The following is a 22,289-nucleotide window of genomic DNA, read 5'->3' on the forward strand; positions in this document are numbered from 1 at the left end:
TAATACCCCATCCCATGCCCTTTGGTCTATTTTAAGGGATTAGGTGCAGAAAGACACACATACATGTATAGATACATCCACACACACACACACACACACACACACACACACACACACACACACACTGAGGGTCTACCTTGAGGGATTAGGTGCAGAGAGACAGGACCCTCCAGCCAATCAACCGGTCTGTCACATTGATTTTGAGGGGTCACTGGTGCACAATGGCCAGAGTTTTCCTGTCTTAACCTCTCTGATCAGACACATATGCACACACACAAACACACACTCATGCATATGCACACGTAATCATAATCAACGCTATTTGTATCACCTAAAGTCAGACTCTAGTAAAAAAATAGAATATAGAAATGAAGTGTGTCAAAGTAAACTGGACTAAAATAGGACATTGTTAAAGAGGATATTGAACTGTACACACACACACACACACACACACACACACACACACACACACACACACACACACACACACACACCTGATTCAGAATTCCCCTTCTCTGCCCCTCAAAGCTTCATTACATCCCTGCCTCTGAAAGCCCCTGGTCCCCCTGGGAGAAGCTCACCCGGCTGGAGGGGAAAGCTCTCAGGTCAGCCTCCTCCCTCCAACCCGGGCTCCTTCTCCTCTTTCCTGGTCAAACAACACAATAGTTATCTATCAGAGGGGGCACCAGGCAGGCACTTCAGCTCACAGAAATAAACCAGGCCACTGCCAGCAACAATTCAGGTGCAAGGCTGAGTTTTTTTTTTTTTTTTTTGTCCCAACGTCATACACGCTTGGTGTGTTCAGTTTTAGTCTTTTGTTGCTTGTTTCCCCTTCCTGATGGGGACATCTGAGGCCTCTGGAAAAACAGGATTCCAACATGTCTGGTGGTGTTATTACAGAGCTCATCAGTGGTGGAAGAAGATTACATATACAGGTCCTTTACTTGTGTAAATAAGGCAACAGAACACTACTGAACATACTCGAGGTCCTCGGGAGAGAAAAAAAAAGTTCCTCCAGTAAATAAATCAAAAGAACTACATGTGCAAAAAACTAAATGTTTTATAAAATCTTATAGCGTTTGAGCTGCTGTCGGGGTTTTTCTTAAACTATAAAAAAAGAGGACTTTGACTTCTTATTAACGTCGCTCACTATAATGAACCACTTGAACTCTGAAAAGCTCCAACATGAGAGTGAATATTCCTGAAACACACATCTGGCTGATTCAACGGGACGTTTGTATTGGTTTGCTCCCTTGTTATTGTTTGTTTTTGTTGCATGACCACCGCAACAAATTGGAAAACTATGCGTTAAAAAACCTAATTATAAAGTTTTTTCCCAGCTTCGTCTAGTAAAATTTTAAAGATTTCATAAACTTTTGAGATTATTACATTAAAAATATCTGGATTTTGGGGTCAAGTTTTCCAAATGCAAATAATTGCAAACCAAGTATTTTATTTTATGTATTTCTAAAACTACTTCTGGTGTAGTTTTGAGTGATGTCATGTGGTTTGTTTTTATTGTGGTTATTTTTGGTTAAACCCACCGTCTCTCCTGGACCTGGCCGCCTCCAGGACTCCTGCACCCAACATGGTGGCTGGTCCTTCGCACCCTGGTCACCGTTGTGGGACAAATAATGGATCATTGTATCTTGTCTTGTCTTGTCTTGTCTTGTCTTGTCTTGTCTTATCATATTAAAATTTTGATTTCTTTAAACAAATTTGTTGAGACTGAGACCTGAGCTGAGAATTCGGTGGTGTTGCCATGAATTTTGTCAGTGTGAATTTCATTCATGCACAATGCAACAGCTACAGAAGTGTTTTGGACATTTCACGGTATTTTATACCAGGAGTTATCATTAAAATTTGCTTTATGTTGAGATTGCAGTAATGTTTGGGAGTAACTACTTGGTTTTGTGAAAATATATAGATATTTTTCTCATGTATATTTTGCACCATAACAAAGAAATACTATATGATTTAAATTTGAAGTTTTTTCCGGCACTATTTAACCTGTCCAGCTCAGTCAGGATGAAGTTAGACTGTATGTGTCCCCTGAACTAAAATCTATTTGACACACGAATTGGAAGTGGATGGACAGTTATTTACTATATTTTAATGAGACAGTCATCGCTCATTGGTTAAGTTGTGGGAAATTGTTTATAAATATGGATTTTGCAATTACAATTTGGAGATGAGGTGCAGACAAAAGGTCTCAATAGGTGAAGTATGTAATGATCAATTTGATCATGATGATGAAATGTGATCAAAGAAAGACGACTATAAAAAAAAAAGTCCAAGTTTTTCGCCTCCAGCTTCATTACTGCAATTTCGATATCAGACTAACGTCTCGGGGTCTTGCACATTTAAAAACATACTAATGATTTCTCAAAAGAGCATTGCTGTTTGCGTCAATAAAAAGCATTTAAAACAGTAAACAGAACCGGTTGATGGCAGTCAGCGGTGAGCGCTCACTGGCCGCTAGATGGCGCCATCATGTTTCCCCGCCGCTGGAAGCCTCGCCTTCTCTCTCCTCCTCCTCGACTCCGAGCTTCACTTCCTGGATACGCGTCCAGCCAGCCTGGATGTGTTTTCACCTGCCGCCGTGTCTCTGACAGCCCGTTTCTTCGCCCCGAGACACGAACGACGCCACTTTCCGACCGTGGCTGGCGGCTCGTGCCACTGAGGAACTGATGATCACGTGAGCAGGAGGCGGAGGCGCACGGGAAGGTGAGCTAATGCTAATGCTAATGCCATTAAAGTTGTAAACATCAGGGCTTTCGTCACGTGTTATAACGCGTTAATATTGTGTGTATGTCTGTCGTTGGTGTGTGTTTTATCGGTACATGAGAGGTTAAGGTGTGTGAGATGTTTATTGGCTTGTTTATTTGTCTCTCGTAGCGCCACGTCACAACTGTGGAGGTAAACAGACCCAGAACTTAGACGGCTCGACGCCGGAGTTTAGACGCCTCCCCCCGCTGCGGTTAGACCCTCCAGTGCGCTGCCGTGTCCGGGGCTGCTTGACGTTTTCTTACCGAGGGAGGACGCGGTGCTGTGGTGCCGCCATGGCGGCGTCAAACTCGGGCTTAATCATGAACGTGGTGAACAGCATTGTGGGAGTCAGTGTGCTCACCATGCCTTTCTGCTTCAAACAGGTGGGTCAACTGTGGTGGAATGAACTCTTTAAATACCTCTATTTAACTCTGAATCACTCCATTTAACTCCCAATATCTACATTCAACTCCGAAGTACTGCATCCGACTAACTCCATCCAACTCCAACGACTGTAATATTTAAACAATTTGTATGATTTCAGTCAGACTTTTTCGAGATATTCCTGAATGCAGCCAGTATAAATCAGCCTGGCTTCACTGATCTGTGGGTGTGACGTGTTGGATGTGTCTTCTGGCAGTGTGGCATCGTGTTGGGAACCCTGCTGTTGTTTTCCTGTTCGTGGATGACCCACAAGTCCTGCATGTTCCTGGTCCACACAGCCAGCAACACCAAACGAAGGACCTATGCTGGACTGGGTGAGACAGTTATCACTCCTGTCATTTACTGACACCACAGCAGTGAGGCACAAAGCAATTGGATTTCATTTATTATCCATTATTTGTTTAAATCTGACAGTATTTTTAGGATAAAAACACAATTAAACAGAAATAGTCGTCTTCTGCCGTCTTCATTGTCAAAGATTCAAGATGACCATTGAGTCCTTTGTATGATCGTCGCTCAACAAGTTATTAAAAGATGCTGCGTTTTGTTTTTTGTGTTTCACACTGAATGAATTCTCCTTTCTGCAGCCTTCCATGCATATGGTAAACCAGGAAAAGCACTGGTGGAAACAAGGTAGATTTCAGCAGTTAATTACATTTTGTCATGGCTGCAAGTCCATGTTGATTTTCAGCCACAATAATTTTTCAGAATGAAAAAAATATGGGCTTTTTATTCAAAAACATTCTATTCAGAGTGATAACCAACTAATTGTCAGTTCTTTAGATGAAAGATTCTTTAAACAGTTATCTTTGTAATAAAATATTAGAAACTCCTATATTATTCTAATATATTATTTTTATCAAAACTGAATGTCGGTTTGTGCCCTTAAGATTTATTTATTTATTTGTATGCTCAGTTGATGTCTCTCTCTCTCTCTCTCTCTCTCTCTCCTTTCAGTATGATCGGTTTGATGTTGGGAACCTGCATTGCTTTCTATGTTGTCATCGCTGATTTGGGCTCAAACTTCTTCGCTCAGCTGTTAGGGCTCCAGGTTCGAGATTCTTATTTGATCAGTTCCTCTCTGAACGTGTGGATTTTTAAATTTTTTGCATTATTAGAATGGAGTTTCTAGACGACCCAGCGTCCTGTAGCAGCTGTGAAATGAACAAAACTGCAGCTCCAAGGTTGTATTTATGGTCGCTGTGTCGTCTGAAGGTGACTGGAAGCTTCCGGGTCGTGCTGCTGATCGCTGTGTCTTTGTTCATCGTCCTCCCTCTGAGCTTGCAGAGAAACATGATGTCCTCCATCCAGTCCTTCTCGGCCATGGCTCTGATGTTCTACACCTTCTTCATGTTCACGGTGAGCTGACACACTGACACAAACAGCTGTACCAGGTGTCAGCTCCACAAGCTGTCAGTCGTTTTGCTTTGTTCTATTTTATTTATTCTTATTTGCTTTATTGTACAGAACTATGTCTTGCTCCTTTTTTTATTATTTATTATAAATAAACCACACATCAATACTAAATAACTTCACTCAGAAAACTGCTGCTGTACCACACTTTACTCAACTGACTACTTCAAAAGAGTACTCGAGAAATCAAGGCCCCGTTTACATGACGTTTCAAGTGAAAACGCGTTGTTGTGTTTTGGTTTCAGAAAAGTTTCACGTTTACACTGCAGCATTTTGAAAAAGACGTTCATTTACACGGCAACGGCAGAAAGACTGAAAACGGTGTGGTTTTCTTGTTGGACCACAAGTTGGCACTGTTGGTTGTTTTTGTAATGAAGCCACACACACATGCAGACAACATTTCGCTATAAACATTAACAGTGGGAGAAGACATACACTCATATGACAGATGACCAAGTGGGATCGTTACTACAGTGACTGTCAAAATAAAACTACCAAGTCCCAGGAGAGTATGGACTGGGAGTCATGACACAATAAGTTGGTCTTATTGTCCATCTACTGAGCATGTGTAGAAGAACTATACAGTGCATCTCGGTGTACATGTGCAGTAGCAGCGTTCCTGCCATCTCTAGCATTTTCAGAAAAATGCATTTTCTCCCCCATTTCCACTGGGACGGACAGTTTTCCAAAAGTTTCCCCTTGGGAGCCATTTTCAAAAAGTTGTGTTTGCAGTGGCCTTGAGCGCCATTTTGTAAACCAACACTTGAAACTCCAGTCCGGGCAGCAGTGACTGGCCAGGTGATTCAAAGTGTTGCGTATGCACTTGAAAGCGTCATGTAAATGGGGCCTTAAAAGATCTGAGTGCCAGCTGAATGAATTCTGTATTTTCAGTTGCACCAAAGGAAGAATTCTTTAATTTTTTCCAACTTAAACGTGCATCAGATGTGGTATCGGAGCAACAATGCCTCATGCATTCTATACATGTAAGGGTTAATCCACCTCTGCTTTTCCTTTTAAAACTTTTAGGAATCAAACTACATTGTAGATTGTTTTTACTGTATGATAAACTCATCAAGTTGTGGGCTAGGAGCAGAAGCGGCCTGTGGTCTGTGAGTTTGAGTCTTCAGCTTTAGATCCACATGCAGGGGAACCGAGTGTGGTTTTGTTTTCCTGGATTGTCACGCTGCCTCCACAGACACCAGGTCCCTCTGTGTGATGGGCCTTTTAGTCCTGTAGCATGCGGCTAACCTGAGGCAGTGGTGTGGTGTGTGTCCGGCTGTAGACCCAGGCCCGGCCCAGTCCAGACCCTTAACCCTCTAACAGTAACGTATCTCCTCCCCTCCCTCCTTTCATTCTGCCCTTCAATGTTCCCCCTCATTGCACTACTCCACGTCTGTCTTTTCCTCCCTTTCTCTTTATTTCCCCCTCTTCTTCTGCACCCTGTGTTTGTTCGCACCCTTCCTCCCCCCGCCGCTGTCGGTGCTGTAGATAGTGTTGTCGTCTCTGCGCTACGGCTTAATCTCTGGTTCCTGGGTGGAGCGAGTTCACCTGTGGCGCCTGAGGGGCGTCATTCAGTGCCTGCCCATTATCGCCACAACCTTCTGCTGTCACCCGTAAGTAAACCCCGAGAAAACACCACTGTTGAGAGCAGTGGGTGAGGCATGAGACTGAAGGACGCTGTACTCCTAAAACCTGCCCACTCCTCAGTCATCCCCATCGTTCACCTTGGATTCAGGTTTGGTCTGAGCAGCTGGAGCTCTGTGACTGTGTGTGTGTGTGTGTGTGTGTGTGTATGTGTGTCTTTGGTGGCAGTAGCTATAAGGCAAAGAGGTGTAAGTCTTGCAGAAAGAGCGGCTTGGGTGTTTGAGGCTGGAGTGTGCTGCTGTCCTGAGAATCGGATCAGGTAATGAAAGGAGGAGGGAACCCTCTGATGGGGTTGCTGTCATCTGGTTGATCGTTTCTTATGCTTCTGACTTTATCAGCGGTTTGATTTCCCTTCTATTCATTCTGCATTATACCATCATGACTCGGCTGTTTCAGCTCTGGCAGGTTGTTTATTTTGGGTTGTGGGTTTTCGGCCATGTCTCTTTGTTTGTTTGTTTCCCTTTTCCCTCATTTTCTCAGATTTACCTCTCTCCATTCATTACTGTCATTATCTGTCCTGTGAGCTGCCAGCGTGGGCCGATGCTCCCCATCCTCTCTCCTTCCCTCGTATTCCCCCAACACCTGTCATCATTTGGTTTGGGCTGTAACCCCCCACCCCGCCTCCTTCCCTTCAGATGGTGCTGTCCTCGTTCAAACATGGGCTGCTCAGCGGCTGGTGGCTAGAGCAGGTCAATGTGGTGCGCTGGGAGGGTGTGTTTCGCTGTCTCCCCATCTGTGGGATGGCCTTCGCCTGTCAGTCGTAAGTATTCCTCTCGCCCCTCCACCCGCACAGGATCACGCTGTAAGATTGATGTCAAACATAACTTCTAAAGTGTGAAGCTGGAGGATCATCTGACAGTAATCCAAACAACGCGCTGCTGTGTAGAATCCCGCAATCTGGATTTGTTCACTGGCTGACGCGGCTAATCACGTCTTTAATTGCTGCACGTGGAAAGTGAACACATGTCACAATTAGTGCGTTTACACTGGGAGCATTCCTTAAAGCCACAGCAGAGAGCTCAGTGTGAGTGTCATGGTAAAAACAGATGAGACGGGTGTTGAGGAAATCCGCGAGCTGCTTATTTTGCTCACCAACTTTCCACAGTTGGTTTAATTTTATTTCTCCTACATTGTCACACTTTCCTGCCTGGAAACTAAAGCTGCTTTTGTCTGCATGTTTCTTGACTAATTTAATAAAAAAAAAACTGAATAAAACGCTGGTAGCTCGGAGGACGATCTGAGTCTCCAAAGGGTCATAATTCAGTTTTTAAAGACTTCTTCTAACCTTTTAACATGAAAACTGAGCATAAAGTGCTTCATTTGCCCTCAAGTGCCACTTCGTCTCCCCTTTTCATAGTAAGTGTAGTGAGTGTATCTAAAGGCTCCTACAGACTGTTTGACTTCATAGTATTAGAAATTAGTTTGCATCTCCACTGTTCGGTGTGGATTTTGTCAACTCGGGCAGGACAGTAACTTTGACTGTACGATATCGCTCTCCATTGAATCAGCAGTGACAGCTGCTATAAAGTACCTCATTACAAAAGAATAACAATTTGCTGCACATCATCTGTACGTCAGCGGTTCCTTCATGAGGTAAATACAGGAAATTAATGAAACTTTATTGTGGGGAACGTCAACGTGGGCAAATATTTTACCTTGGAAACCTGCAAGCTATTATTTTACACCAGCGTTTATCATTTGGATTGTTTTTATAACTGTAACCTGAGTAGAGCAGTTAAAAGTTAAATCCTCCAGCCATCTGCAAACCCTTCTCACCGCACAACACAAGACCGCAGGTTTTAACCTAAAGTCAAATATATCTTTATGATTACTGATCTACAACTACTTACAGCCAGAGGAGTGGAAGGCGGTTTTAACTTCAGTCTTAACATTAAATGAACTTCCTCTTTTGTGAAAGCACGTTTTAACAACATCTCAACTAATCACAGCTTCTCTGATCCACTTCATCCAATAATCTCTAGTTTTTCATGCGTCTCCATGTCCTGTCACTGCTGCTTCTGGCCTGTCCTCCACGCTTTCCTTCTTGCTCTGTGTGTGGATTGCGAACCGCTTTCGTACTAACTGCATCTTTTGATTTGAACTCGGGCTGTTGTGTCAAAGTCGTACTGAGGCCAGATGTTTTGGGTGTCTGGTTGTGTTTATTTGTTTGTTTGTTTGTGAGGTGAGTGACGGGAGTGGGACGCGCTCGCCTTCGGACTGAAGCGCAACTTCAATTAGTGTAATCGCATGCATCCAACACCACATTACGGTATGGCGGGCACGTTCATTAACAAGAGAGGTGTGCGTCTTCTTGTTAACGTGTGTTCTATGCGTAGGTTCCCTCTTGTAGTGCTGAGTGATATTTGGCAGGGCGATTTCTTGGCCTGTGGTCGGGCTGAGCGAGGCGAGCGCTCCGTTCCGCGGCAGGCAGCTTTAAGCCAAACCACTAATCAACACTCTGGACCGCTGCCATCTCACAGACACACTGATGTATTCACAGGCTGATTAAACAGCTCTCAGCACATTGGATTTTTATTACATTCATGAAATGTGTTTACTTTCAGTTAAAACATTACTTAACATCACCATTATGACGGGATGGGAGCCGGCCCCGTTGTTTTTTTGGCCGAACGGCTGAATAGCGAGGAGCAGTTTGCTCGTAATAGAGGGACATAAGAAAATTGTGCGAGGCCAAAATGTCCCTCAGCGATGCTACTGGCGGGATGTTTACAAGCGCCAGTTAATGATAATATCTGCCACACTCACGTGTAGTACCCCGCGCCTCCTTTCAGAACTGAGGACGTTCACCTCAGCGTCTGGCTCATTGAGTGACCAGTAGATGCTTAAAATATCCATTTTATTTAACCTTGGCTATAAGATTCACTGGTTGGTGAATTAAACAAGCATCACGCATTATGGGACGCCGCTCGCTGATAAAACCGGCATGTCAAAGGGAGACGAGCGAAAGCCAGAGAAAAGTTATGTTTTTTTGTTGCTCTTATTTCTGATGTGTGGTTCCTCCTTTTACATGTACGAAGGGGGGGGGGTGGGGGGAGGGGGGGTGTCTGCCAGGAAAGTTTATAATGCTCTAAACCTGTCAGGCGCTCGCCGTTATATAGAAAGTCTGTAAATTCACTGGTTAATGTGCCGATGGTCTCCGCCACACTCTTCTAACACGGTGGAGGAATGTATATAAAGACGGACCGACTCACGTTAATCCTCAGACAGCCTTCACTACTGTCGCACACTCTGTGTCGCACACTCTGTGTCGCACACTCTGTGTCGCACACTCTGTGTCTCACACGACCCCCAATGCCTTTACTTTACATTTATTTTCTGCATGTAAGCGTAATGACTGCAGGTTTTATTCGCAATGTGTTTATTTTTCTGATGTGAAAATGTTTGACAGAGTTGTTGCATTCATGTGTGTGTGGAACTAAAGTTCTCCCCCAACAGGGTCGGATGCTAATTGTGATGGCGATATTTCAATAAACAATGAAGTATCGTTGCGGTAAAACTGTCGGTAGAAAGAAAAAGCAGCCGAGTTTCAGGGCTACTCTGAAGGCTGCAGCTTCAAATGAAATGTTTCATATTATATTTAAAGAAAAAGTGCCGTTACACGGCCCGTCTTTTGTTTTTATTGTAATTGATGCGATTCAACCTGGGACTATTCTGCCGGGATCTAACGACCCGCAGGCTCATTCTTCATGTAATTTTTTTCATTGCATTTATCAGTTGTTTAAATAAGAAAATGTGCCCACATTTTTAGTGTCTCCATCAAACTTTGTTAAAAGAATTTTAAATAATTGTTGCTCGTTAGTATTGAGCCTTGTTGAAAGTTGTTTTATTGTTGAAATATTCCGATTATTGGTATTTGGCTGTTAGTTTTGTACTCGAGCGACCGCCTCATAACAAACCTTAATTTGAGATGATCTTGATGATGACATTACAGTGTTGAGATTTTAATGGGTTAAACAAAGAAGACGACGTCTGTAACGTGAGTTGGATGCTGACAAGGACGCCGGGATAGAGATGCATCATTTGATCACCGAGCAGCACAAATGGGCGCCCATATGTCTGCTCATTAAAGCGCTCTGCAGAGCCGCACTGTACCAAATTTGAAGCAAGTGGCAATGAAAACTGTCACATCATCAGCTGTTTAAGCAGCGGACCAATTTGAATAAATAACTACCAGTTCATTCAACATCTGTGGGATTATCTTTCTCTGACCTTCCTGCTGGCGTTGGCATGGCAACGCGTCGCCTCTCGTAGGAGAACCCGTATGTCTGATGGTTCAGTCCGCACATGAATGCATACGACGGCGGCAGTGGGGCGGTTTTCTGCAGTGCAACATGCAAAAAAGTGTTTCTTTTGTTTGTTTGTTTTTCCGGGGGTCTTGCTTGTCTCCTTGCAGGCAGGTGCTGCCGACATACGACAGCCTGGAGGAGCCGTCGGTCAAACGCATGAGCACCATCTTCACCTCGGCCCTCAACGTGGTCACCGTCTTCTACATCACTGTGAGTGGAGGAGTCTGTAAAAACCCCCATAACAGCAGATCTAGACGTTTTTTAGACATTTCACTGCATTTTGCACCAGAAGGTTTCATTAGAATTGCCTTTATGGTGTTTTTACTGTTTTGGTTTTGTGAATCTTTTCTCCAAGTAGACTCTTGGCTAAAAAAAGGAAAAACTTTTAAAGTTTAAATTCAAAGGTTATTTTTATTTAACCGGTCCATAGCAGATGAACTTGGGTTGTAACTAAAATGTGTTTGACACTTGATTATTAAAGAAAGCCTGAAATGTTTTCACTTGTTCTCCCTCCCACCACTGTTCTCTTTGCTCTCTCTCTCTCTCTCTCTCTCTCTCTCGCTCTCTCTCTCTCTCTCTCTCTCTCTCTCCCCCTCCCCCAGGTGGGGTTCTTCGGCTACGTCAGCTTTACAGACGACATTGCTGGCAACGTGTTGATGAACTTTCCGTCCAACTTGGTGACGGAGATGATCCGTGTGGGTTTCATGATGTCTGTGGCGGTGGGATTCCCCATGATGATCCTGCCGTGCCGCCAGGCCATCAACACCATGCTGTTTGAGCAACAGGTGAGCTTTCGACGGGACACGCCCACTCTCTGTGTGCAGTAGTACTCCGAGACGTGACGGCAGAAAGGCCAGGATGTTTTTATAGAATATAGACGGCCTGCTTTTATTTTACACACTCCATTGTGCAATCTGGAATTTCCATTTTCAGTTCAGAAGTTATTCATAGATCCTGGCGGTTTTGAAGGGTGTGGCAGATTAGGTGTCATTTTTCAAGATATTTTGTTTTAAATAAAATAATAATAAAAAATTTGTGGGAGAAACAAAATGAACTCTATACAAAGTCAGGGCAGTGTGTTTTCTGTACATGTTAAAGCGTGTCTGTAGGCTGCCTTTTAAATTTGAGATTGGCGACACTTGGGGTGAAATGTCTGTCGATCTATTTTTTATCCCCCCCAAAATTTTTCTTTGTCATTTTCTCTCTGCTTCCATCTCCCAGCAGAAGGATGGGACGTTTGCTGCCGGGGGTTACATGCCTCCTCTGCGTTTCAAGATGATCACCCTCTGCATTGTGTTTGGTACCATGCTGGGAGGCATTCTCATCCCCAATGGTAGAGTGTGTGTGTGTGTGTGTGTGTGTGTGTGTGTGTGTGTGTGTGTGTGTGTGTGTGTGTGTGTGTGTGTGTGTGTGTGTGTGTGTGTGTGTGTGTGTGTGTGTGTGTGTGTGTGTGTGTGTGTGTGTGTGTGTGTGTGTGTGTGTGTGTGTGTGTGTGTGTGTGTGTGTGTGTGTGTGTGTGTGTGTGTGTGTGTGTGTGTGTGTGTGTGTGTGTGTGTGTGTGTGTGTGTGTGTGTGTGTGTGTGTGTGTGTGTGTGTGTGTGTCTTGCTGGAGGTCTTTAAGGTGCATGTGTTCCTTTATGTGGGCGGAGTAGCAGGGGAGCTTTACGACATGTGTGAATGTGACTTTACGAGTCAGTGACTGTCACACTCTAACACAGTCCTTAAATCAGGGCCCTAACTTTTATCTCCTTTAGATGGGCAGACGGGAGGATGGGGCTATTATTCTCCTGGACTCTCTTTTACACACACACACACACACACACACACACACACACACACACACACACACACACACACACACACACACACACACACACACCACTGTCTCTCTGTCACAAACTCCTCCAAAATGGTGGAGATGCAAAGGTTAGCATTACTTTCTGCTTTCCTCTGTCTTTTTCTGTGGGTTAAAGTTTGGACTGGGTGAAAACACACACACACACACACACACACAGCGGGTTAGCTTGGCTGCTTGTGTATCTAATCAGACTAATAGACTAAGGAGAAGGGAGGTAAGGACCCCGGGGAGAAACGACTCTAAATCTGAGGGAAACAATATGGCGTCCGTCCTCTGAATGAACGATGGGTTTCCGGGCTCGGCGCCCAGGTGGGCGGAGCCGGCGCCGGCCGCTGCCAGGAGCAGCGTGCCATGAACCAGCGCCGGTGTGGGCAGGTGCTGGATGGAGGCAGGTCTTTGAGTTTTTATGCAGCCGATAGTTGCTGAAGCCACACGGAGGAGGAGCTCAATTAGTAAGACACAAACTCCAACAGCCTTTGTTTTTTTGTGTTTTTCTCTCCAGTGAGAACCGTTAATGTTTTCATGCAACTCTCGTCACCTTGTGGCAAATCAACAGATTCATTCTGATTGGACAGATTGGATTAGTTTCATCACGTTCAGCAGAGGGTTATTAATAATGAAAGTGCAGCAAATGTCTCACATATTTATACATTTATATTCAACTGCCTTTTCTTCACTGGTAGATCTTTCAACATGCCTCTGAAATATGTCGTTTTTTATTCTTATTTCCTTCTTTGAAAACTGCACAACTCTAGTAATTGAAAAGTATATAAGTAATGTCCTGCAAATATTCATAGATTCTTATCAAATCTGAAGCGAATTCAAAATGGCGCAGACGATTTTGACAGGAGCAAATCCACTGATGTTTGGATTATATGACATCACCTCAGTTAGACGGGCAAAATCTGAGGTTCTTTTTTTATTTTTTGTACATTTAATCAGTTACCTTCACTCTAGTCATTTCTGTCACATTACTTGCTGCACAGTCTCAACATCCTCCCTGTTTCTGTTCTGTTAGTTGAAACCATCCTGGGTTTGACTGGAGCCACCATGGGCAGCCTCATCTGCTTCATATGTCCTGCTCTCATCTACAGGAAGATCCAGAAGAGTGGCGTCGTTGCTCAGGTGGGCAGCCCGAACCCAGAATGTCGCTTTTCTTAATGTTGACATCAACTGTTCATTCAGATTCTTACCTGTCGTCCCCCCCTTCCCCCACTCCGTGGTGTAGCTGGTGCTTTTCGTGGGTCTGGGCATCTTGCTGGTCAGCACCTTCACCACCCTCTCCATTACAGCCAGTAACCCGGGGCCCAGAGTCCCAGCTCCGCCTCCTCCGGCACCTGACAAGAGCATCCTGCCGCAGCCAGACCTCCCCGAACTGCAAGGTAAAGATCATGACTTCCTCTGGCTGGAGATCACTTACCCGCTTGACTGACTGGAAATGGAAGCGTTTTGCTAATGAGCCGTGGAAACATTTCCCTCAGCAGCACCGAGCCACGGTTCTCTGCAGTCTGGGACTGGACGGCAGTGCTGTGGTCTTATTTCCTGTTGGAGCAGCAGCCGCACGAGGGACGCATTCATTCCTCGTTTTAATTTAAAAGTCATGGAAGAGCAATGTAAAGACAACTTGAGCCAGGAGCAAAGGGCCAGTGAGACTGAAACAAAAGCACAAAGCCACGGCACAAGAAAGGCTTCGTCTCCATCTTTTCTTCTCCCAGAGATAAAACAGACACAGTTGATAGACGGAGCGGCGGGGTGAGGAGATAACCTCTTGATAATATCTGAAAGCAGCGCTGAGTGCTTGACATTGATGAAGCGAGATTGATGCCCTTCAAACTCCAGCAATTTCTCTCCACCCATCTACCTCTCTGCCCTCCACCCCCATCACCACACACACACACACACACACACACACACACACACACACACACACACACACATCTCACGTGGCGGCTATAAAATGCCTCAGAGCCGCGGCTCCACAATGAGAAGAGGGCGATACGGTGAAACAAATGGAGATGAGACTCAAAGGAAACCTCGTCATGTTTTCAATGAGGGTGAAGAAGTCCTGATGATAATTCCTCATGTGTGGAGTTCACATTTCACCTGGGCCAAACTGTTCACCTGTTTCCTGTTTGACAGTTTTCATTTTAAATGAATGTGTTTTTCTCGCTTCTTCCTCATTTACTTCCCTCACTAGACCAGACGCTCTTAATTCTGCTGTTTGCTGCCCCCTAGTGGAGGCACTTGACAGAAAACTGCTCTTTCTGGGTTTTAGTGAACGTCAATACAAATAGTGAAACTGCGGTGAAAGAGTGACATTATGAAACATCGTCTGAGTGAAATTTATCAACATTGCCAGGCTGTTTTTTCTTAATTTGATTTCTAATCATTGTAAATATCTCCTAACGCTTCGGTAACTCGTCTGCTGAATTTCTAATTAATGAGTCGGCTCAAAAGAAGAGCTAATTTTTACCATTCAAATCCATTCAGTATATCATACATTGTCCAGCCAAAAACTCTGCTTTGACCTCATTTTTGTATTTAATTTTTTTCTTTTTTTATTCATTATTCTCTTTAAGGAGAGTTTCTGAAGTCCAGTCAAAACCTGCTAAAAAATGATGTTGAGTAGTTTTTACCACAGTGAATACTTTCAACAGCAGAATGACTGTAAAGGGGAGATTTGTCTTCTCAACTCAACTTTATTTCTGGAGCACGTTACAAACAGCCACAGCTGAACCAAGGCACCATACATAAATAGACAGAGAACTCTCAAACGAATACTACAGCAGCAGAGTCTCAATCTGGGTGAAAAGCCAAGGAATTAATATAATCTTCATTGCAGACACGGGTCCATATAAAACAAGAACATACAAATACATAAGTAGAAAAATTAAAATGATGAAAGATACAACATAGTAAACTGCATATAATTAATTTTTTTAATTAAAAAAAATTAAGGTTAGTTTTAGAAATGGACAGTGAGCAGAGGGGCTCGTCTCTGCTGACTTTATTCAAATCTACTGTACAGTTTAATAATGGTGGAGAGAACGGATTGATTTGATGATGATGTATTTCTTAATTCTGTCCAGACAAGCTGCCATTAAAAGACGTCGTGGAGAAACCAAAGCCTGACGTTCCCCCCGTGGAGCCGGTCCGTCCGGCCGACCCGGACCAGGCGGAGCCGCCGCAGATTAAAGGACCAGAAGAGGCCGAGAGGAAGAAGGAGGAGGAGGTGCAGCTGGATCGGCCCGATGCTGGTGAGGAGGAACCGTCGGTGAAACGCTCCACATGCTGGAGGCTACTCGCCATTAACTTTTGAAACGTTGCTTAGCGACTGGGAGACAGATGTTTTGAATGATCGACTTAATTTAAATTTGTCGGCAACTTGTGTATATATATATATATTTTGTAGCAAATTTGCATGTTTTTAATGTATTGATATTTTATATTATCTGTTTTATGTGTCTGTTTTGTCTGGAACCTTAATGTACTGCTGCTTGTCTTGGCCAGGGCGCTCTTGAAATTGTGTTTTTTTTTTTTTGTTTTTTTTTAAATTTCAACAAGGATTTTCTGGTGAAATAAAATAAAACTGTCTCCTCAGGCGTCGCAGTGCCGGAAGGAGAGGCTCATCGTCACGAGCCGCCCATCCCTCACGACGCAGTGAAGATCGAAGTGTTGAAGAACGACGCAGAGCTGGAGGAGGACAGGAAACAGGTGGAGGAGGACAGGAAACAGGTGGGAGAAGACAGGAAACAGGTGGGAGAAGACAGGAAACAGGTGGAGGAGGACAGGAAACAGGTGGAGGAGGACAGGAAACAGGTGGAGGAGGACAGGAAACAGCCCGCTCCTCTCGGGGACTCGAACAGAGCAGAGGAACAGGGAGGTGCAGGGAACGCTCTGAACGCTGACGCCAAAGTAGAGGAAAAACCTGCAGAGAAGAAAGAAGAAGTGGATTTGGGGCGGGGCAAAGCGTCGTCCAATGAGGTGGTGGAGAAGCCCGTCCAGGACGGAGCCAAAAATCAAGATGCTGCCAAGTTACAGGAAGTGGAGAAGCTCAGTCCCGTTAAGGATCATGTTGCCGTTAACGCCGCCGCGGCGTCCAATCAGGAGGCGGGAGCTCAGGTCGATAAAGTGGGCGTGGCGCCAAACGCTGCTGGAAACTGTGAGTCTGAAAGTTTGAGGCATCGGGGCGGGAAGTGATTTTCAGCAACGATTATCTAACGAGAGTTTGCCGAATGTTTCAGCTCCACCCCCTGAAGGAGGGCGTCATCCTGCCGCAGGCGAAGCTCCGGCGGCCGCAGAGGGCAAAGACGCAGCCGACGAGAAGATGGAGGGTAAGCAGGGCGGCCGTCACAATCCTCAGCATATTCTCGTAACTTACCGATTTTTGAACGTATATCCTAAAACGTCTACTGTTACACACGGCGTTGGAAGGGTTTCCTGTGGTGGACTGCTGCTGCGGTGTCCTCCCTCCATCGTTACACTTGTTTTGATCTTCTTTATATAATCTGGTCTCGGGGATCCGTCCCGCCTGCTGAGCCTCTTTTTACTCCTCAACTTGGCTTGATGCGCTCAGTAGTCTTCTCTTTTGTTGATGGTCTTATTCTGTTGTTTCCTTTTGCCCTCTCTCCTTCTCCATTTTTCTTTTTCTTTTTATTATTACTCCTTTGTTTTCCTTCTCGCTCTGCCGGACTCCTATCACAGTGATAAAAAAGCTGGTCGCAGGTATGAATTTCGTCTTGTCTTCACTTCTCTCTGCCACTCAAACTTTCCAACGTTCACCAAGTTGTTTATATGTTACACACGTATAATTTAACTTTTTAACATGATTATAAAACACCTAAAACTACCTAACATAGTGTGTGTGTGCGTGGGTGGGGAATCCATTAATACTGGGGCTTCACCTATTCCCTCCTGTTTCCTCTCACATAGAGACTGGTCCTACATCAGCTTAACAAATCTCTACGCTTCTTAACAAATGCCGCCACAAGATGTCCGGTGCTCATTTCGATTTAGTGTTTCTGCTCTCTGTTGTCGTAGAGGGTCAGCTGGACCACGCCGTGCTCCTGCAGGTCATCAAGGAACAACAGGAGCAACACAAGAGGCTCCTGGACCAGCAGGAGATCCTACTGGCCGTCATAGAGGAGCAACACAAGGAAATCCACCAGAAACAGCCTGCTGGTGGGGAAACACACACACACACACACACACACACACACACACACACACACACACACACACACACACACACACACACACACACACACACACACACACTCTTTTATACAAAATCAAGAAAATGGGGATGAAAAGCAAGAAACACTTTGCTGGACTCAAACAATGTACGTCAGGTTCTTACAATCCAGGTCAGAATCATCCAACGACTCCAAAATGTGTCTGTAGAAAACATTTTACTTTAGTTATTTATGAAAAACTGATCAGGTATTCAACGGGCCTTCAAATTCTCATTATTTTCTTATTGGAACATTGACATTTTATTCATCTTGCATCTGAAGAGGCTCCTTCTATTGCAGCTGAAACATTAAATTAGAATCATAAAATGAGAAAAGAAAACTTCTTTGCAGTGGAAATCAAATATATGGTGACAAAACAATTTAGCTAAAAAGTGACCTTGTGGTTGCGTCACAGGAGCGGCTGCAGCTGAAAACGAGGCAGCAAAGAGCGCACAAGAAGCCGTGGAGGCGGTGGAAGGCGGAGCAGCCAAGCAGAAAGACGGCGCTGCAGCTCAGCCTGCAGGAGAGGACGGCCAGGATCGACCTCAAGCCGTGGAGAAGGCGGCGGACGCCCTCGCCGCCAAAGCAGCCGGACCTGCAGCCTACAAAGAGGATGTTGGTGTCATGGCGGCAGGAGAACCTCTGAAGCAAAACGAGCTGGGGGCGAGGGGAGTGCCACTCGGAAAGAAACGGAACGCTCAGCTCGCTCAGGGGAAAGACGAAGAGAGAAGTCCTGAAAAACATAGAGATGTCGTTGAAACGCTGGAAAAAGAGAGGATAGAGAAAGAAGTGCAGGCCAGAGTGGAGAAAGAGCGTCTGGAAAGGGAGAGGAAAGAAAAGCTGGCCAGAGAGCAAGAGCTGGAGAGGCTGAGAGAGGAGAGAGAGAGGAAGGAGAAGCAAGTGAACTTAGAAAAAGAAAAAGAACGTCTTGAGAAGGAAAGAGAAGTTGAAGAGCAGCGGGAGAAGCTGCTGAGGGAACAGGAGCTGGAGAAGGAGCGAGTCCAGCAGGAGCTCCAGAGAGCAGACCAGGAGATCATGGAGAGGGTGAAGAAGGAGAGGCAGCAGGCGGAGGAGGCCCGGGTGAGGCTGGCCCAGCAGGGGAGACACGTGGACCCTGAGGACGCTGAGGAGGCCCAGCAGGGGGGCGAGAGAGACGACGGCGAGGCTGTGAAGAACGGAGGACGAGACCTCAAGGAGGAAGCTGCTGCTCAGGAAGACCCGGGAGACGGAGCAGCACCAGGCCCGGCCCACCCCCGAGACCCCCAGGACCCGCCCCGGGAGCAGGGCGGCAACGACCTGAAGCGCAGGCGCAGAGCCGTGGCCTCCCCTGGGGGGCTCCCCGGGCTGGAGCCCCTGCTGGAGCTGGGCAGTCCGGGGCTGCATGCGGCTCTGGAGGAGCAGCTGCTGGCCGGAGCCATGGTGCACAGCCGGCAGATTAAACAGGCTGCGGAGAGCGACACAGCTCAATAACACACACACACACACACACACACACACACACACACACACCCTTCTGACGGTCGGACCAAACATTTTCCACTCCTGCCGTGGAACAAACGCTGTTGCCTTATTCTGTCATGCCTTGAACAAAGACGTTCCATTAGAGCCACATCTTTACCCAGAATGTGTAAATATTAACTTATTTTGTCTGTAATGTGGACGTCACATGAAGAGGTCACTGCTGAATCTATGCAAATACTGAACTGACTCTTTCAGCAGGTCTTTAATATTTTGTCACTTTATTTTATCCACCAGCAACGTCTGCCTCTTCAAGCTCGTCTCCAGTTTTCTATGTTGATGTTCGTGTCTGTTACTTCCTGATGTAAATATTGTAAACTGGTGACTTGTGATCCATATCTGGAGTTTATTTAACCACGCTATGAATGTAATGTGGACCGGGACCTCTTGGTAATTCGGGTTCCGGTTGTAGCCTGAAGCAGTTTGATCCAGACACTCAGACTGAATCGTTCTTCAGCATCTTTCCCCCGTTGAGTTAAAGTGCCTTCAGATCCGCCTGCTGTTGTAACTCCTTCACCTTCACTGCCACTGAGGTGAGTCAGCAGGACAATGACGGTAAAATAAGACTGATGTGGAGATTTGAAACGACATGAAAAGTTTGTCCTGTTTCTCAGTAACTTCACTCTTCATCTCCAACATGCTTTGTACAAGAGGTTATTTTTCTACCTGCATGGCTTTTCTGTACATTTTGCTGAAAATACTGAATAAAAGAAGCTCTTATTGCCACCAAGTCTGTCTGGGATTCAAATGACCAAGAAGAACAAGCGTTTATCCACGAACATCACTATTTTATTTACTATATTAGATTTTACATCCACGTTAAATATTTATAACCTCAGTACTTCACGGCTGATGAAAGTGCAGTCGATAAAACCAAGTGGATAAAGTGTTGATAATGCTCCGCTGAATTCTGCTCCAACAAATCCAGGAAGGTTCCCAATCATCTGGCTCCTTTCTTGGCCTGTAAATATCGAAAAGAGGTGAGAAACGCATCGTGAACATTCTGTCCTTTAAAAGTATCCGCATACGGGTAAATGACAAACTACTTTTTTGTAATAAGTATTAAGAGTGATTTAAAACGACCAAAAGCAAATGTTTGATCTTTTGTAGCTCAAACAAACTGGAGAATAGTCTCAAATTATGGAGCAGATGTTTTTAATATTGTACTATTTGCAGAAAAGCACATTAAACATGAGTTATCAGGCCTACAAACAAAACAGAAACAGTTGCACCTGTTTTATTTTATCCAGTTTTCTTTAGAGATTCTCGACAGGACTTTAAAGCAAAATCATCCAGTAGACGCTCAGAGGAAAAGATTCTTCAATAAAACAGCCGCGCCTACAGCATGTAATCCTTAATACCCATTGATTTATAAATACAACTTAAGAAAAAAAAATATCTTTAAAGTTTTTTTGGAGAGAAATGAGTCATGCAATCAAGAATAACTTATATTCTTTACTTTATTATCTTCAGACTAGGCTTGTGACGGGCGCTGCAAAGTATCTGAGGCAATAAAAGCCCCAGTAAGTGGCAATAATCTATGAATGAACATTTACATTATTTATATATATATACACACACACACACACACACACACACACACACACACAGTTACGGACTCACAGCGTTTGTGAAGCAGATCTTCAGAGCTTGGAACTCCTTGGAGCAGCGGTCCTTCTTCAGCTCCTCTCGGTTTGTTGTGGTGGCAGCGACACACTTCCCATACACTGCCGCCTGTAAAACACACACACACACACACACACACACGCACACACACGCACACACTTGTGTAAATTGAACAATGATTTCATTTCCAGATGTTTTAGTTCAAACCTACACAGGAACATTTGAATCACCACAGAAACATCGCTTTGGTTCAAATTCATTTCCTGCAGTTTTATTAATACTATTTGCCGAACTCATGCCTTGACTTAAAACTTAATTTTTTTCCCCCTAATGGAGGCACTCATATTTGTTTTATACGAGGCTGAAGTTGGCTTCCGATTTGGGAGTTTAAGGGAAAAAGTTATGAAAAATAATTTGACATGCGGAGTGACCGTTTGTCCATTGACTGTCTGTTTTCTGTACTATGTATTGAAGTAAAAATATTCTAAATATTTTAGGTGACATATAAACCTTGCCCAAAAAACAAATATTGAATTTGTATAGCCTTTATTCTATTCATGAAAACACTTAAGGGGAGATATCACAGATTATTTATTCATGGCGACACAATTTTGGACCAGGTCAAGATGAAAAACCACTAAATTTGATTTATTTGAAAATCAAAAAAGTGCACATTTGACCTTTTTTGTCTTAAGTAGTTAACATTGGACCAGGTCCAGATGAAAAACCTCTACACCTGGACTTCTTCAATCTGGACCGGACTTTTCCAAAGGGAATCTAAATTTCAAACCTCTCAGGACTGTGTTTATCAAAGCACAGTCTATTGCTGCCCAAATCAACTTCTTACCATCAAGTCAAGTCTTTTATTCGTCACAAACAACAATTATACAAGTACAATGTGCAGTGATCCGCACCAAAACAAGAACAGTTTCTATGGGATGGAGAAATAGAAATAAAAATCTAGAACACCCACAATGAAAATAGCACACTATATGAGATTAATAATAATAATAATAATAATAATAATAAAATAAGACAATTAAGGCACAGGAATGATAAAAGATAAACAAATAAGGGTGATGAATAGTATAAATTAACAGTATACCAGGCAATGTACTGGTCAAGTGTTGGTTTGTGGCTTTAGCCCAGGTGATTTGGTGATGGTCAGAGGTGGATCGTCTCAGAGTTGAAACAGGACGAGAGGATCAGGATGGACTCACCTCTTCTGCACACTGAGCGAAACGTTCAGAGAAAAGTCTCATTTTCTCCCGGTTCCGACTCCAAACATTTGATCCCGACATGCTGCTTCTCGGGCACCAACACGAGTCTCTTTAGGTTTGAGGTTAGAAATAAAGAAGCACCGTCAGTGGCGCAACCTGTCGCTGCTTCACAAGGTGTCTAGAATCATAATTCAAATTAATAAAACTTGAATCATCTCGCAGATGAGGCGATCGCGATCATGAGCACCACGGGCGG

At 44.5% G+C, this 22,289-nt stretch overlaps 2 protein-coding genes across 7 annotated transcripts; one reads left to right on the top strand and one right to left on the bottom strand.

Annotated features, from left to right (window-relative positions):
* Positions 1–2,539: 2,539 nt before the first annotated feature.
* On the top strand, positions 2,540–19,913 carry slc38a10 (solute carrier family 38 member 10). Of its 6 annotated transcripts, none has more exons than XM_080471300.1 (17): positions 2,540–2,727; positions 2,899–3,152; positions 3,410–3,527; positions 3,801–3,846; positions 4,171–4,264; positions 4,429–4,572; positions 6,115–6,239; positions 10,685–10,787; positions 11,180–11,362; positions 11,799–11,910; positions 13,454–13,560; positions 13,664–13,817; positions 15,525–15,692; positions 16,037–16,597; positions 16,680–16,769; positions 17,476–17,616; positions 18,085–19,913. In XM_080471300.1, the coding sequence occupies exons 2-17, from the start codon at positions 3,063–3,065 to the stop codon at positions 19,137–19,139; spliced, it is 3,291 nt and encodes a 1,096-aa protein (XP_080327426.1). In that variant the 5' UTR covers positions 2,540–2,727; positions 2,899–3,062; the 3' UTR covers positions 19,140–19,913. The 6 variants fall into 6 exon arrangements, with proteins under 6 accessions (XP_080327426.1, XP_080327425.1, XP_080327424.1 ...); XM_080471299.1 differs by lacking the exon at positions 2,540–2,727 and adding an exon at positions 17,140–17,160 and having other exon boundaries at positions 2,925–3,152; XM_080471298.1 differs by lacking the exons at positions 2,540–2,727; positions 6,115–6,239 and adding exons at positions 6,906–7,030; positions 17,140–17,160 and having other exon boundaries at positions 2,925–3,152.
* A 44-nt stretch (positions 19,914–19,957) lies between these two features.
* On the bottom strand, positions 19,958–22,228 carry ndufaf8 (NADH:ubiquinone oxidoreductase complex assembly factor 8). The gene is made up of 3 exons (XM_080464986.1): positions 22,034–22,228; positions 20,811–20,921; positions 19,958–20,148 (listed from the first exon to the last, which is right to left on the bottom strand). The coding sequence occupies exons 1-3, from the start codon at positions 22,112–22,114 to the stop codon at positions 20,128–20,130; spliced, it is 213 nt and encodes a 70-aa protein (XP_080321112.1). The 5' UTR covers positions 22,115–22,228; the 3' UTR covers positions 19,958–20,127.
* Positions 22,229–22,289: the final 61 nt, after the last annotated feature.

Source organism: Lipophrys pholis (genome assembly GCF_963383615.2).
Source record: "Lipophrys pholis genome assembly, chromosome: 1".
Taxonomy (NCBI): Eukaryota; Metazoa; Chordata; class Actinopteri; order Blenniiformes; family Blenniidae; genus Lipophrys; species Lipophrys pholis.

Coding starts and splice junctions, on each gene's coding strand:
- slc38a10 (XM_080471299.1), top strand. CDS start 3,063: ATGGCGGCGTCAAACTCGGGCTTAATCATGAACGTGGTGAACAGCATT. Junction 11,363..11,798: donor CCATGCTGTTTGAGCAACAG/GTGAGCTTTCGA, acceptor TCCATCTCCCAG/CAGAAGGATGGGACGTTTGC. Junction 16,770..17,139: donor AGCCGACGAGAAGATGGAGG/GTAAGCAGGGCG, acceptor CTCCTATCACAG/TGATAAAAAAGCTGGTCGCA.
- ndufaf8 (XM_080464986.1), bottom strand. CDS start 22,114: ATGTCGGGATCAAATGTTTGGAGTCGGAACCGGGAGAAAATGAGACTT. Junction 20,922..22,033: donor TCGCTCAGTGTGCAGAAGAG/GTGAGTCCATCC, acceptor TGTGTTTTACAG/GCGGCAGTGTATGGGAAGTG. Junction 20,149..20,810: donor AGATCTGCTTCACAAACGCT/GTGAGTCCGTAA, acceptor CGATATTTACAG/GCCAAGAAAGGAGCCAGATG.